This window comes from Prorops nasuta, unplaced genomic scaffold, assembly GCF_024137725.1.
Source record: "Prorops nasuta isolate Cenicafe-Biocafe unplaced genomic scaffold, Cenicafe_Pnas_1.2 PNAS00002, whole genome shotgun sequence".
NCBI lineage: Eukaryota > Metazoa > Arthropoda > Insecta > Hymenoptera > Bethylidae > Prorops > Prorops nasuta.
The window spans coordinates 6,667,822-6,683,878 of record NW_027116799.1 but is presented as its reverse complement, the minus strand read 5'-3'; the positions used below and the strand labels follow the sequence as shown (position 1 = coordinate 6,683,878).

Sequence of the window (16,057 nt, the reverse complement as noted above, 5' to 3'; positions counted from 1 at the left end):
TATTCTGTCGCACACGCCTTTCTCTCGACCACTTTGCTACAGTGTAAAAGTATTTAATAGCTTAAAAAATTTCACGCGCCTCCAAATTGAAACTCGTGCGATGACTTACTCATTTAATACAGTTTTACTGGAATGATGCAACTAGTCCTGCTGCGCATGTTTAAATACAAGTATAATATGCTTAGATGGTAATATTTTTGTACACATAGGTACCTTCGCATTTGTATAAGTTCTTTTTTAAACTTTCAGTTGTAATTTTCTTAAGAAACAGATTTATAAATTTTTATATAATAACCCCTTTATTGTACAATGAAATCGTAAAGACGAAAAAATTTCATGCGCTTGGACCTATCGAATAATTTAAGGGGAGAGTAAGTCGTCTATTGGCTTTAATGAGAGAGGGGAGGGAATTGTTTTAAAAAATTTACACGGTACTGGAATAATTCTCGCTCGGCCAAACGTAATACAGGTGACGGTGATTGGTGCATGACTGAAATTCCATTTCTGGTGACTCAAGATCGTGCAGACTCTCCACGTACTCCTCAACTTCTTCGGCGATTTCCGCTTCTGGCTATACTATAGTTCCACCGCCTTCCGCTGGAGTAACAACATGAAGTGCATTTCCTATCTGTCCGATGCCTGGCTGCAATTAAATATCATATTATTCTGCATTCTATGAAATTAAAAAATAAACATACAAACAAAAAATAAAAATTACTTATGCCTGAATAATGCATAATATCTCGTCTCAAACTTGTGAAGCATATTGACAAAAAGCTTAGGCTAAGAATAAATCATTCGAGCGTTTGTTCTATTCTACTAATTCAATCTATGAAACGACAAAGAAATAAAAAGAAACAATAAGTCATACGTACCATGCGAAAACTCAGGACAGTTCTATCCACGATTCTCTCGCATCAGCCAAAGCATGGTACAGAACATTAATCTTTCCAATAGAAATAAAAAATTAATGTCCCGTTGGCTTAAAAAAATAAGCGCAAGCATCTTCTCGTTAATTAAATTATAATACAAATATATTTATTTGTTGTAAGAAGCAACGTATTCTAAATAAGGAGCTCGCGCAAATCGTAATACAAGTCAATAGGATCTCCGAAAAATGTGATCCTTATGCAGAGGATTAACTTCATATTTTTTTAATCTTATAACTGAATCGACGTAAAAATATAAAAATATAAATGATTCTGCTAATCCCCTGCATAAAAATTGTGAAAAAAATACAAGCAGGAAGCAAGCAGTAATTTTTCATTCATCTTTTTGCTTTATTATACAACAAGGCAACTTATTGTTTTCAACAAAGGATTTACTGTCACATTAAGATAATCTAGGGCAATAGTTTGGCTATGCAACGTGATAGCTCTCTATATTGACTGGCTAAGCTAGTAACATTTTTCTGGGAGAGCAAAAAGGGATTGAGGGGCCTGCCCTTTTACAAGATCCTCTGGGTAAATGTCACTCCCAAGATCCAAATTAAACATAAATATACTTTACTTATAGTTAATCTAACATATCTCTTCAATATCCATTCTGAATATATCTTGACCAGATAATAATTAGGCACAGATATGATTATAGACCCATACTATGAATGGACGTATCACAAACACACTCAAAATAACATGCACAATAGATTACTATTCTCATAACTCATTAGTCACTTTCTATCAGGAACTCGACAGTGTGTGTAAAAAAAATTTTCTAATAGTAATAGGCTCGGTTTCTAAGGCTTTAAAAATTGTCTACTATTGTATATATACAATAATATATGCTGATTAACTAATTTTATTAATACTGCGATAAATGAACGTTTGATCATGCTTATGGCGCGGTTCAATCTAGTATTAAATTTATTAATAAGATAAAAGTGCTTAGATTATAGAATGATCGAACAGTAAAAGTTAGTCAATTCATAGTATCGGTCTTCTTTCAATTTTCTGTAATCCCTATAAAATACATACTTTAAACAAAAATTACTAAGACCTCTAATGCTCTTATCAATGATACTTTCTATGAAAGACAGAAAACAAAAACAATAAAAATAAATTTTTACGGCCATACGAATTTTTGGCAATGATTTTCTCCTACGCCAATTGAATAAATACAAATTTTAACATCGCCGATAAAGTTCTTTTGATCTTATAAATAAAAATTAATTTTTTAAAAGTACGATTTTCTCAATTGGAGCAAAGCTTCATAGTCTTCCACAATTTCCTCCTAATAATTTTTCTATGTTCTATCTCTAATTATATATACAGTCAATGAATCCATAACTCTTAAAATCTACTTTACAGTGCTGTAATAATAATTGAAGATAGGCTACATCAGAGATCGTTAGAGCGTAGGGAATTGATATTGGTGTAGGGGATGCTGTGATGGTGTGGCCTGTGCACAGAGTTGCTTATGGTATAAGGACCTACCATGGGATCGGGTCTCGCCCAAGTGTATACGTATCCATCTTGGCATGCTGTCACAAAGCAATCTTTCCTAAACACTAATTCAGTCAATCTTTCGTGCGCCAGTTTTTTGCACACTAATGGCTCAAGAACTGGACACTCATCAAATCTGGGACACCAAGCTGTTCCTATTAATCTCATAGGATCATCCATCGTTGAACTAACTTTTTTGTTTGCACCAACCAAACTCCCACTAACACTGTTCATATTACTGCTTGAATTCGAATTGGTATTAGATTTATCTCCAACACTGTTTTGTATAATTGTGCTATTGGATGCACCACTACTCCTTATCGTCAAGCTAAAGTTCCTTTTATGATTATCACCCTTTTTTTCACCAAAGCCCAGTCCTAGCCTCTGTGTCAATGAATTTACAGTAGACACTGCTGCGTTCGTACCTGTACTATTATTACTACTTTCATTATTACCACTCACACTTTCTTTGATATTAATATTGTTTGAATTATTGTGTTTAGAATTGTTCAAATGGTGATTCGATGTCGCTCCATTGCCACTGCCGAATGAACCAACAGGGGGAAAGTTACTACTGCCTGCTACTGAAGGCCTTTGCTTGGCACATACAGGTTGCCTTAGAATATCTTCTGTGATATCCCAAAGGCATAATTGAGTGTCTTGGGACACACTACCCAGTCTATAGCATGTTCCTCCTGACATTCTCAATTCTGAGCTGCAGGAATTTCGATTCGAGTGAACTGTTTGGGATGTTGTTGACAGCCTATTAGTTTTTTCATGAAAATGGTCGTGATTGTTATGAGGCATAGTTTCATCATCCGATCCACTGAAATCCTGATCATGATCTCCATAAGATGTTGTGTAAGGATCAAAAGCTACCACGCTCACCCAGCTATGATGACCTTGACCTCTGGCTACTACACGTTTCTCGTGGAAGCTCCAAATTGTGACAAGATCATCTTCTCCTCCAACCACTACATACCTCCCATCAGGTGACCAACAGACGCATAAAAATCCACCAAAGTAACTCCTAGCAACACCTACAAGCTCCATTCTATTATATTGGAATACTCTTAAAAAGCCATCTTGGGAAACCACTGCTAAATTTGTGCCACATGGACTAAAGGCAAATTCATTTATACAACATCCTTCAGCTCCTATCACCCATCTATACAGAGGATTCCTAGTTGACTTTGTCTTACAAGTATATATGGCAAATCCATCTCCTGCTTTGAAAGATTGGTAATGTGGAGCTGTTGTACCACAAAGCAGTTCCTCATTATACAAATACAATTGGCCCGAACTATGAGAAACCAAAAATAAATTGTTTGATCCAGGAACCCACTTTATACATGTTACTTTACTTTTATCTATCAGTCTCTGAAAATGAAAAAATTTCAATTAGTCATTAAATATGAAAAAATGTATTAGTTGATTAATTTAAAGTTATGTAGAACTAACTGCAATGTCTAGAGCTCTAAACTAATGAACTATTATGAATTGCCTTGTTTATCATGCTCCAACAAGATAACACACTCATATCAAAAAGATTGGATAAGTACTGACAGCTTTTGTACACATTACTCAGAAATATCTTAGTATAGAGAAACTTATAAGTAATATGGAATACTGTGTAAGCTATTATGATTATCATAGTTAGAGATTAAAGGAAAAAAGTTTTATCAAGAATATATAAGAGTAACTATACATACATCCTCGTTGTACACTTTGCTCAGTTCCTTTTTTATTGGATCTATCAATTGTATTTGCCCTGTTGAAAAACCAACTAACAATGGTGCACTGTCAGCTGTAGCTGTCGTTTGATTAAAATTGTGGCAAGTTGGATTAGCTCCCTTGTATAATTTTTTGTCTACTGGTTTATTCAAATCCAAAGCCTAGAAAAATAAAATTTTGAAGTTACTGAAAATTACAAGTATTTGCACTGTAGAAGCATAGATATTTTATAAAAGAATACAAGAGCAGTAAAATTCAGAAGGAATACAAGAGAGGTTGTCAGTAAAGTTTCCATGTTTCCAGAGACTTGGAAGAAAAATCAGGAGGAGGTAATAAATCATTTCTGTGCAGTGGAGAACAAATAAGGCGCTTTGTGCGTATTATAAATAAAGATGTAGCATAGAGAGATGAGAAACTGTGACAATCTTGAAAGGTGTGGTAACTATTGGCAAAGATGGAGTCTGATTGGGGAATTTTTAGGTTAGGTCACGGCATGAAAATGAATTACGATAATTGCGGAGGGTTGACAAGATAAATAAATGAATTGCCAGAGGAAAAAGTTACCTTTTTAACACCTCTATAAACATAAACGTAAAGCTCCTTGCCAAAGTTGAAGCACATTCGATCGCCGAGACCCTGGGAGCCCGTGGGATCTGCTGGATCCGGTAAAGTAACGAAGGATACCCTGACGGACACGCTACCCTGGCTATTTGTATAGCCGACCCTGTTCGACCTGGAGTACTCCGACAGAGTCATCAGTTTGTACGCTCCTTCCCGCGTAACAAATTGTGTTTTCAAGTCCTCCTTCCCTCCACCATCCAGCTGCACAGCCATCTTACCACTAGCGGTGCGACGAAGGAGCTCATCAGACACGAGAAAAAGCTTCGTCGAGAACCGCTGTACTACACGTCTCTGCGAAATTCAGTCGGCAATCCCTTCTCTAGCTCTTTCCTCAACTCTCCTTCGAAATTTCCACAGCGAGCTGATTCCGGAAATTCCTTCTTCACCGGTGCTCTTTACACCTCTACGCTGTCTCTGCGCTGCGCTATCACAGCTAAGCTAAGGGCGCTTGCCGCTTCTGCCTTCTCCTTCTACTCAATGCTCAGCTCACTGTTCAACTGCTCAAGTCCCAAGTCCCAACACTCCCAACCCAAGTTCCCAACCCAACACGAAACGCACGAAACTATTCTCTCCCTCTCTCTTTTTCTCTCTGTACGAGTGACTGCGACTGTCTGCGAGTGACTAGTGAGTAGTGAGTCAGTTTGTAGTGTGTGTTGCGTGATTCTGTTTCTCTGTGTGTATCGTGTGACTGCATTTACTAGCCGCAACGCGCGCTTTCTCACCTACGTAACCATAAACCAACAAACCCTGTTACTTTACCCTATCTTTATAAAAATTCTCTTTACATCTACGTTCACAGTTCATTTTCTTTTTTTGTTCAATTATCAAATCGGAACCTCTTTTTAGTATGAGAAAGTAGAAAAATGTTAGGTTTGTACTTTAAATTTGTTTAACACTGAACCTACCAGAGCGGTCAAATGACCGCTTTTGAGGTCCGAAAAATAAATGTTTTTTAATTATTATATGATAATTATTTTGTGTTTATTGTTTATGCTAAATTCTGCATTAATTACAATCAACTGAAAAAGACTATAATGTTTATTTCAAAAGCGGTCATTTGACCGCCATCGGTAGAAATAGGTATATATAATATGTCGCTAGGTTTAGTGTTAATACTGCACCTTAATAGGAGAACTAATTCATTTATACGTCATCCTATTAATTATATAATTAACGCTCCATTTCTTATAAATTATTATCATTGAATTTTAATTCTATACAAATTCTATTTACAAATTTTTGAACTTAATTTAACGTAAAGTAGAAACAGTATTTTTATAAAGGAAAAGTAAGTGAAATAAGAAAATTTTATTTCAAAAGAAAGAATGCTTATCGAAATTTTTAGAGACGGTCCTGGGAGCGCCTTGTTTTTGATGCGTGCGCATCGCTGCTCGTCTGCTTACGAGCCCTGTCATAAACCGGATATTTTATAAACAACCGACTAAAGGGTTAATTAATTTTGCCTACTCACTCATTCGGTCTTACTTCCTGTCTTCCCTTTCTCCCCATATCACGCGCTCTTATGTAGTAGCTCTGTCATACGCAACTATTGACATCCTCGCCGGTAGATATAACAACTATTATACATTATTTGATAATCGCGGCTACGTTGAAAAATATTCAACAAACATATTTTATACAAAATAGCTGTTTTCCGGTTTAAAACACAATAACAACAATCTCATGATTCCTATTATTACTTAATAGAAACATATTGTAATGAAGTAGTTCAAATTGTGAGAAGGCTATAAGTTAAGGGGATTTGCGTGTTTTCTTCTGTGTATACATTATTGGAGTCCAAATCCATTTACATTCACTCGTTCATAATTCAATAGGACAACTTTTCTCTTTGCCAAGGGCCGCAGGCCCAAGCTTGTATATATAGTATATAATACAAGTTACGTGTATAGTTTGTAAATGTTACGTGCTGGCTCAAGGCTGGCTCACGCTCAAGCAGCACCATCTATGGTCCGAACCATTAAACAGAGCTAAGCTAGAATTTCAGCTTCAGCTTTAGTATTTTTCAAATGAAGATCAAGCTAAGGCAAGTATTAAAGGTTAAAGTGAGACAACTTGATATTAGCGGCGAAGACAAGACTTAAGGCCTGTGTACTACATACTACATACACGATCCGAGAAATGTGTCCGAGTTCTCGGACACAGGAAAAGTTACTAGAACTTGGATCGTGTACACGACGAAATGGGATCAACATCTCGGACAGAATCTTTGGATGAAAAATGCTGCAGGTACCATTTTTCCATAAAAGTTGCTAACTTCATACTTAATAAAAATCAGAAGGCCAACCTTTTTCAAAATAATTTATTATAGTATGTCTTCGCGCGGGTGCCGCAGGTTTGAAATAGTTCATTTTCTTTAAGATGTGTAACAAACGTAATAGGATCATCTATATAAACTATTTTGGATTTTAATTATTTTCAGGATTACTAAAAGCAAGTTTAAATTATTAATTTACTGTTTATATTGTTATTGTCTCATATTAATGACTTCTTTTCATAGGTTTTTAAATTATTCTGAAAAAACCTGTTCATAAGTTATTAAAATTTGTTATAAAAATCAATAAGGAACAAACAAAAATATTATTAACACTATATGAACAACATCCCTGCTTGTATGTTACAAAATCTGTTGATTATCATAATCGCAATAAACGTGATCAAGCACTAAAATTAATTTGTAACAGTTACCAAGAATTAACAAATGAAGTAATTACTGTAGATATTGTGAAAAAAAAATTAATAGCTTAAGGTCTCAGTATATTGAACAAATCAATAAGATTAAACAGTCGCGTATTAGTGGAGCATCGGCTGATGAAGTATACAAGCCTACATGGTGGTTATACGAAGACATGTCATTTCTAAACAGCCATATAGCAAGTAGATGTGGTGAATCTTCATTGCAGGTATAAGTCACTGAGTATTTTATTCATTTAAATAACACTGGTGTAAAGGAGAGGATTTAATTTGGATTTTTTATTTGATTTTAGACTTCTGATTTTCTACATAAGTCTGTTGAAAAGCAAACGTCAAATATTATGGATATTATAACAGAGTCATCAATGGATAAGCTAGAATACATAGATATGCAGAATCTTGTAAATAATAAAAACAATGGTCAGTACAAATAATTATAAGCAAATATTTTGCAATTATTTATACTAGTAAATATATTAATTTATTACTTTTTCTAGATGCCTGTGATAATAATTGCTCTTCTGCAACATCAAATTCTAGTAAATCAAGTCTGATACAGCGTAATAGTAAAAAGAGACGTACTTCACTTGAATTGTCCAGTGACCGATCAGATTTCTGGAAAAATGCATCTGAAGCAATAAAAAATTTATCAAATAACAAAGAAAATATTCAAGATGGGTTACATTTTTGGATCCTACATGTAGAAAGCGAATTGCGTAAAAAAGATAAAAAACGATTGAAATACTTAAAAGTAAGAATTATGAGTTTAATCGATAGTGATGATAGCGAATAAAGAGCTTTGTATGCCCTTTTTAAAAGATATTCTTATGAAGAATAACTATGTCGCCTTTAAGTACATTATAAACAATTAAAGATAAAATTGAAACGTTTAAAAACTTTATAAACATTTTTGAAAAACTAAATTAAATATCTTAATTATATTTGTGTTTGTTTACGTTACGTTGAATGTTTCAGTATATACTAATATTCATTATAGAAGGTACATGCTTTACTGAACTGTGTTATTAGATAGTTATTAAAAATATGTTCAATTTATATAAAAGATATTTATTTTTAAAACATGCAATGTCTACAATTTGATGTTACTTATATAAGTTAAAAGCAATTTATAAATGTTTTGAAACAGAATTATACGGAATTTTTTGAAAAAGCTAACTCATATCTTCCTGCCATTCAACTCTTCCATGTGTGTTAAAATAACGCTTAAATTCATCACGGATATAAATTGCATTTCTGGTAGGTCTAACATTAATAACATCCAAATTACGCAACTGAGTATTAATTCTGTCTGAAATATCTTCCAATGACTCTACCATCTATTTCTGTATGTAAATAAGCAGCATTTTCATGACAAAGAAAATTGTGTAAGGCACAACATGCAAGTGTGACAATTTGAACCTTGTCTACTGGTAAATACATTGGCGATAGAAGAACACGGAATCGATTTGCAAGTATGCCAAAAGTATTTTCCACAACGTGCCTTCCTCTACTAAGTCGATAGTTAAATATTTATTCATGGTATGACATATTCCGCAATGAATAAGGCTTTAATATGTGCCGCTGTAGTGGAAAGGCATTATCACCCAATATAACATACGGCATTGATTCGTGCATACAAGGTAAAGCAGTATCATCTGGTGTACTCAATGGATTTTCAGAATTATTTAATAATTTTGCAAAATCACTGTCGCGAAAAACACCCCCGTCACTCACTCTACCATTGATGCCAACATTTATATACAAGAATTGATGAAAAGCATTGACTATTGCTAATAAAACAATACTGTTCGATCCTTTGTAGTTAAAATATAACGACCCATCCTTTATTGGTGCCTTAAACTCTATATGTTGACCATCAATGCTGCCAATACAATTCGGTACGTTCCACAGTCTAAAATAACATTCAGCAATTTCTATCCATTCTTCTTTAATATTTGGTGTCTAAAAAATGTTTTATATTTAATATTTTTGGTAATTTTAAAAATTCTTATATTATATTTACCTTTAAATAGTCCTTGCGTAAACATTCATATAGAATTCTGCAGGTCTCTGGAATAATACGAGAGATTGTGCATGCTGCAATTCTGGTTGTATATTCAAGGCTTCTATAAGATTCACCACTTGCCAAAAATCGTAAAGTTAATGATAATCTCTCTCTTGGGCTGATACTTTCCCTCATATTTGTATTTTGACGTGTTACATATGGCTCTACTACTTGAACAAGTCGGTCAAACAAATCAATCTGCATCCTAAAAAACATTTTAAAAGAATCAGCATCTTCAAATCGTAATTCCTTGTGTGCTAAATTAATTGTCCCTCGTAGTTCAATATTTCTTCGAAGTATCCATTGTCGTGTCCAGATTGATCGTTTTCACTTTTGCTTTATGTACCTTTCTATTTCTTCTTCATGTTCTACAATTTCAGCTAATAATATGAGGGAAATTATTTTCTTCAGTTTTCTTCTCTTATAAATGTCCATGATACTTACAGGTCTTTTAATCTACACTTGTTAATACCATTAATATAATAACTTGTTTTATAAGACTTTCAATTGAATAGAATTGACTCTAACGATATCTGTAATTTATAAATATATAAATTATAAAAAAGATATGCAAATTATGTGTGTACAAAAAGTCAATTATAAATAAATACAAACATATTGAGTTTGATTATTTAGATATATCCGTGAAACTGGATGACACTTGACATAATTTAGAAATTAAAATTTAATAAGCACCACAGAACTAATTAACATATTCAACCAAGATATTCCTTTTTGCATAGTTTATATTAATACAAAAGTAAAATTTGATCTATGTGTATATAATATCGAAATTAATTTTCTTTTATGACTTTAGAAAATGTTTATCGGTACATAACCTTTCAGTTAACTCAGAATAAAAAGAATCTTCTTTATTTAAAAGTGAGAGTTGGTACTCCGTAAAAATTGTAAAGCTAACATCACAGTATGTTCTACAGCACCATCTGCATTCATCCGAGAATAAAAGTCTAGTGAAAGAAATTATGTCCGAGAACTTGGACACATTTCTCGGATCGTGTATGTGTACACAGCTACACAGGCCTTACTACACTAGTATGTAAACACTTCTCCACTCCAAAATGGCGGATGGGTCTCATTTTTCTTATTCATCTATTGGTAACGGACCATTTCATGTTGGCACTACATGATATTGACCAATCAGCGTTCTCAGAAACCATCATCCTGAGCGCTGTAGTCAACTAACACGAACCTCCTATATGCCGCCGTTAGAGAACCTCCCTGAATGTAGCCATTAACTTACTAGATTTGATAATAAATACAAAAAATGCGTTCTTATAATATCAAATGAGTTGAGGTATAATAAACTCAATGTTTATGTATTAATCTGTTAACAAATGAATTTTTATATTTATTATTGAGTTCAATAAGTTAATGGTTATTAAAAAAAAATCCTTGTAATTAAAAAAAAAATGAAAAAATTTTAAACTTCGCCAAGACCTGAACCCGAGCTCGCCGCGTGAGAAACGGAAACCTTATCGTCTGCGCTACAGCGCTCACTTGATGGATTAAAAGCAAATCGGCCTTTTAAGACTGACTACAATTCTTTCATTAACTCGTCATAAACGATCAAGAATTAACTGCAATAAAAAATACATTTATTTATACAGCATTATTGCACTAAATTTATTATGTTTTTAATTTGAAGCATATATTTTGCATGAAGATACGATAGTTTAATAGTGTTCATGCAGTACTTTAAATACAAAACTCTATTCATATGCTCCATTGTCATAAATTAATTAAATAATATTATATTTATGAGAGATTTGACCCGGTATTATTAGGAAATGAGAGCTCAGAAGAGGAAGAAATTGATCCTTTAAAAATTTTGTTAAGTACATTTTCCAATTCCAGTGATTTTAGGAGAACTGCTATAGAATCTGAGTCAGAATTTGAATCTGAGGAAGAAAAGAACAATAAAGATAAACTATCTTCTCCTGAAAATAAAACTGAAGATGAAAAAGAAGATATTTCAGAAGAGAACAAAACAGAAGAAATTGTTATAGAAGCAAAAGAAGTTGACGAAGAAGATGCTGAAACTGCGAAAGAAGATGCAGGTCATCTGAGTGATCCATTTTCTTTACACTTAAGAAATGATTTAAGTGATAACCTTTATGAAGCAGTTTCAAGTATACCTCAAATTATGGAAACCAATAAATTAAATTGGCCGACTCTTGGTAATATAGTTGTACAATTACCTAACCCAATTAGAAGCAATAATAATAATAGCAATGGTCAACAGAATTCTATATCATCTCTTATGGAGAAGAAGGAATTTGCCAAAAAAGGCAGTATACCTAATTTAATCACTAACTTTGATTGGAATAAATTACATGTTAAATCACAAATTCAGAATAATATCACTAGAGCAAATTATAAAATTATTAAAGCTTCTCCACATAAGAACCCTAATCCTTTAACACATCTCCAGCAGGAATTATTTTCAATCATGAATAATTATCAAGATGTGTTTTATCCAGAAAGGACATTTTCCAATTCTGAAGAGATTCGATTTGTTTATTGCTTGCATGCTATCAATCATGTATTAAAAATGAGGACAAAAGTGTTGCATCATAATGCAAAAATTCTAAAATCCAAATTTTCAGATATGTCTGATATCCCTGATGAGTACAGGGATCAGGGACTGGTTAGGCCAAAAGTATTGATCATTGTACCATTCAAGCATTCTTGTTTAAAAATTGTAGAACTGCTAATTGCAATTCTAATAGGAGAAGACAAAGGAGGATCAGTGATGAACAAGAATAGATTTATGAAAGATTTTAGTGGGAACGAGATTGCAGTGCCCAAAAGAAATCCTAAGCCTGAGGATTATGAACTTACATTTCAAGGAAATACATATGACACTTTTAAAATTGGAATATCAGTAACAAAAAAGACATTAAAATTATATTCAGAATTTTATTCTTCGGACATTATAATATCTTCTGTTTTGGGTCTGAGATTGTTAATAGGTGCAGAGGGTGAAGAAGAAAGAGATTATGATTTTCTAGCATCTATAGAATTGCTGATTTTGGATCAAACAGAATTATTTCACATGCAAAACTGGGATCACCTGATACACATGTTTGATCATTTGCATTTACAGCCTAAAAATCCTCATGGTACAGATTTTTCTGGGGTAAGGAGTTGGTGCATCAATGGCTGTGCAAAATATTACAGGCAGACTTTAATATTCTCCAGTATTCAGTTACCTGAGATACATGCAATCTTTAATAAAATATGCTACAATTATGCTGGCAAAGCAAAAATTGTAAATCCTATGTTAGGATTGATTTGCCAAGTGGTAGCCCAGATACCACAAATTTTTCATAAGTTCCCAGTGAATAACCATACTGAAGCTATCGAAGCCAGGCTGAAATATTTTATCAACAAAATTTTGCCACAGTATAAGGACAGTATTATGAATCATACATTAATCTTTATACCATCTTATTTTGACTATGTAAAGTTGAGGAATTACTTTAGGAAGGAAGAATTGCGTTTTGTACAAATCTACGAGTATTCAAAAGATGCAAAGGTTGCAAGAGCAAGAGATATATTTTTTCACAATGATGCGCATTTTTTGTTATACTCCGAACGCTTCCATTTCTTTCGGAGGATACGTGTGAAAGGCATCAGGCACATTATATTCTATGCTCCCCCTACGTTTCCGCATTTCTATAGCGAAATGTGCAATTTGATGCAGGAAGGATATCAAAATCCACGCTCAGGATCATCTAGCAATATGACTGTTACCGTTATTTATTCAAAGTACGACATACAGCAATTATCAGCTATAGCTGGTACTGAAAGGGCCAGCAATATGATAAACTCTGACAAATCTCTTCATATGGTCATGACTGGCAATTAAAAGTTTTTTACATTGCGTGTATAGATTGTTAGTATATTGTTGCGTTACACTTTGATTATTTTTGTAACTATTAATTGTAATAGTCAATTAAATTACGGGCTACAAATAATATAAGCGTCTTTTTTATTAACTCCCCTATATAGTTATAAACATTTTACTTCAACTATTATGTTAATAAACTCTGTAGCTATATGAAACAACTGGAATAACTGTGTATAATATACCTACACGAAATATTTTCTTTAAAGATTTCGTCGTTTTGTTTACATATGGATAAACTTTATAGTTTTTTTATCGCTTATCGTCTGGTATTGTCCTGTTCCACATAAAGACGTACGTTCAACAATGTCCTCTTTTCGTAATTCTGAAAGAAAAGTACAAATATTAGGAAAACATTGACAAGCTTTTATCAGTTTCAAGATTTATTATATACGCGAGTGGTATGAAATTAAATGATTGAAAGTTCAATATTTAGTTTTTTACTTGCTATTTGAGTGAAAAAAAGTATAGGTAGATGTAATTTACCCCTTTTGTTTAAAGAACGTCAAGTTATGATGCTTTAGATCGTCAGTTCAGTAAACATCAAAGTCAGTCGATTGTTTAACATTTCTCGAATGTGTTTTATGCTTTATGTATATATATATATATATATAAGTAATGTAAGCTGAGAGAGCAAGTGGCTCCGGCTGAACTTCGTGTATCAACAAAAAATAATTCAACTATTTATGGACTGTTTTGAAGTTCCCTATTGTTTTTGGGCCCGACCCAAGACCAAGAGTTTTTTTTTCAATTTCTTTTCGTAGTAATAAAAGAATCATTGTCGAGAATCTGTGTATACTATATACATATAATATGTAGACATAGCTTGACGTAACCTGAAGGAAGCCATAACGAACCGGAGTGACCCTGTTTCACTCATTACGAGAATCTAGGCAATAGGGATAATCGCCCATAGATAGATCTTAGCTTATTCATTAGTTCTACGGCTTTAATAATCGCGCCTCGTTGCATAGCCCTCTGAACCGCCACCCTATCTCAATTAAAAGAAAACTCGATTCAATCGAAGCGCGCTCCACTGAGATGAAACAAACAACTCCTCTTGAGCGCGGAAGCGCTAAATCAGCAAACAAACCTAAATTCTACACTCTTTTTCCAACCTTCCTGATCTCACCAAAAATTCTTGCTGTATATAAATGAAACAGAAAATTTATATTTTCAAATAAGTCTATTTTCTATATACAAATATAAGAAACTTTTGCTTTACCTCTTGATTGATAATATTATTTATCGTCGGTAGTTTGATTGACATTCGATTTGTTTGTCGAGGCTTGAATGACTGGCAACGTTGTAAATTTCTGACTTCGCGCTGTAACAGAGGTCGTTGTTTTGGTTGATTTCCGAGTAGAGAAGCGCGAACCATTCACGCGTCTCCCATCATTCCTCCAAATGTAATCAGTAGTCCCAGTTAAATTTCTTTTTCCCGAAATATCGCTTGCCGTTGGCAATGTTGGGATCGGATTGTGCAGAAAATTCGTGCTTCGCTGTGAAGTCATCGAGTTTCCTTCTTCCTTTCCTATTTGGGATTTTGATTGGTTTTTTCGACCACGAAGTATTTGTGTCAAGGTGTACTTTAGGGATACCAGAGACTGGTTAATTTGATCATCGTTTCCACTATCGTCGATAGCCGAAAAACTCTCAACGTCCACATTTTTTCTCATTTGTGTATGATTTGTGGAAAAATTCTGGAGCAAAAGATTCCTCAGTATTTCCTGAAGATGAGGTCGAGAATAATTTATTTGTGGGGAGGCTATCAGATGCTCGGCGTGAGGCTCGTTTATCAAATAATTATGATGGAGCAGCCTGGGATTCGGTGGGTGCCACAGGAATAAATAGTAAGCGCTCAATAGTACCGCAACAAAACTCACTGACGACATGTATGCCATTACTGTGGCAATTCTGATAAGCTTTTTCGATTTTTGACCTTCGAATAAGCTTTCTTTCTTTGCATCCGCACCTGCAGCACCATCTTGAGTATTCGCCGCGTCTCCCGCTCCACCACTTTCTTCCTTACTCATATTCTTTATTATATTTGTCTCTGATCAAATTATAATTTTTTTAAGCTCTCCTCATATTTATCAAAATAATTGGACGATACAACCGTACAACGCATGGCGTGAGAAATCCTGCGAGACTGTTCGAAGCTTTGAAAGCTTCGCCTTGAAGAAGCTCACCACGTGTTCAAAATCTGCGCACGCGTTCTTCATCGCTTCATTTTTATATGCTTAGAAATTATTATTGGTAAAATAAAATAATAGATCTGAACGAGTGTGGGCTTTGTGTAGTAAAGTTTAATATAGTTTCATTTTTTATTTAACTATTCTTTAATCTGTGGATTAAAAGAATAAAACATACTGAGCTTCGGGTATAATTAAAATATTTTTGTATAAAACTTCAAATTATAATTTGTACATTTACCGATATACTAAAGAATGCTTCGATTGTAGAAGCCTATGTCCTATACGTATAACTATGAAATTTGAGCTCTTAGTGTGTGTGCCGTTATGCCATATGTGTTTTATGATGTGAGAT

The 16,057-nt window shown here is 33.8% G+C and overlaps 4 protein-coding genes and 1 pseudogene across 10 annotated transcripts; 2 read left to right on the top strand and 3 right to left on the bottom strand.

Moving 5' to 3' along the window:
- Positions 1–503: 503 nt before the first annotated feature.
- LOC136779449 (WD repeat-containing protein 20) lies at positions 504–5,638 on the bottom strand. 3 transcript variants are annotated; one of them, XM_066737075.1, is made up of 5 exons: positions 4,743–5,638; positions 4,157–4,339; positions 2,436–3,824; positions 876–946; positions 509–643 (listed from the first exon to the last, which is right to left on the bottom strand). In XM_066737075.1, exons 1-4 carry the CDS (start codon positions 5,010–5,012, stop codon positions 887–889), a joined length of 1,902 nt encoding a protein of 633 aa, XP_066593172.1. In that variant the 5' UTR covers positions 5,013–5,638; the 3' UTR covers positions 509–643; positions 876–886. The 3 variants fall into 3 exon arrangements, with proteins under 3 accessions (XP_066593163.1, XP_066593172.1, XP_066593153.1); XM_066737066.1 differs by lacking the exon at positions 876–946 and having other exon boundaries at positions 504–643; XM_066737056.1 differs by lacking the exons at positions 509–643; positions 876–946 and having other exon boundaries at positions 1,050–3,824; positions 4,743–5,635.
- Positions 5,639–6,072: 434 nt separating this feature from the next.
- Positions 6,073–8,304, top strand: LOC136776383 (uncharacterized). Of its 3 annotated transcripts, none has more exons than XM_066731865.1 (5): positions 6,073–7,046; positions 7,129–7,250; positions 7,318–7,720; positions 7,805–7,931; positions 8,009–8,304. In XM_066731865.1, exons 3-5 carry the CDS (start codon positions 7,667–7,669, stop codon positions 8,302–8,304), a joined length of 477 nt encoding a protein of 158 aa, XP_066587962.1. In that variant the 5' UTR covers positions 6,073–7,046; positions 7,129–7,250; positions 7,318–7,666. The 3 variants fall into 3 exon arrangements, with proteins under 3 accessions (XP_066587962.1, XP_066587971.1, XP_066587981.1); XM_066731874.1 differs by having other exon boundaries at positions 6,073–7,152; positions 7,240–7,250; XM_066731884.1 differs by lacking the exon at positions 7,129–7,250.
- Positions 8,305–8,810: 506 nt separating this feature from the next.
- On the bottom strand, positions 8,811–10,607 carry LOC136776378 (uncharacterized; annotated as a pseudogene).
- Positions 10,384–13,481, top strand: LOC136780517 (U3 small nucleolar RNA-associated protein 25 homolog). Its single transcript, XM_066738936.1, has 3 exons — positions 10,384–10,464; positions 10,515–10,629; positions 11,382–13,481. The coding sequence occupies exons 1-3, from the start codon at positions 10,384–10,386 to the stop codon at positions 13,466–13,468; spliced, it is 2,283 nt and encodes a 760-aa protein (XP_066595033.1). The 3' UTR covers positions 13,469–13,481.
- inaF-D lies at positions 13,440–15,694 on the bottom strand. Of its 3 annotated transcripts, none has more exons than XR_010823918.1 (3): positions 14,733–15,694; positions 13,697–13,832; positions 13,440–13,567 (listed from the first exon to the last, which is right to left on the bottom strand). XR_010823918.1 is itself a non-coding variant. In XM_066740349.1 (2 exons), exon 1 carries the CDS (start codon positions 15,541–15,543, stop codon positions 14,749–14,751), a length of 795 nt encoding a protein of 264 aa, XP_066596446.1. In that variant the 5' UTR covers positions 15,544–15,694; the 3' UTR covers positions 13,504–13,832; positions 14,733–14,748. The 3 variants fall into 3 exon arrangements, 1 of the variants encoding a protein (XP_066596446.1); XR_010823919.1 differs by adding an exon at positions 14,601–14,651 and having other exon boundaries at positions 13,504–13,832; positions 14,733–15,543; XM_066740349.1 differs by having other exon boundaries at positions 13,504–13,832.
- Positions 15,695–16,057: the final 363 nt, after the last annotated feature.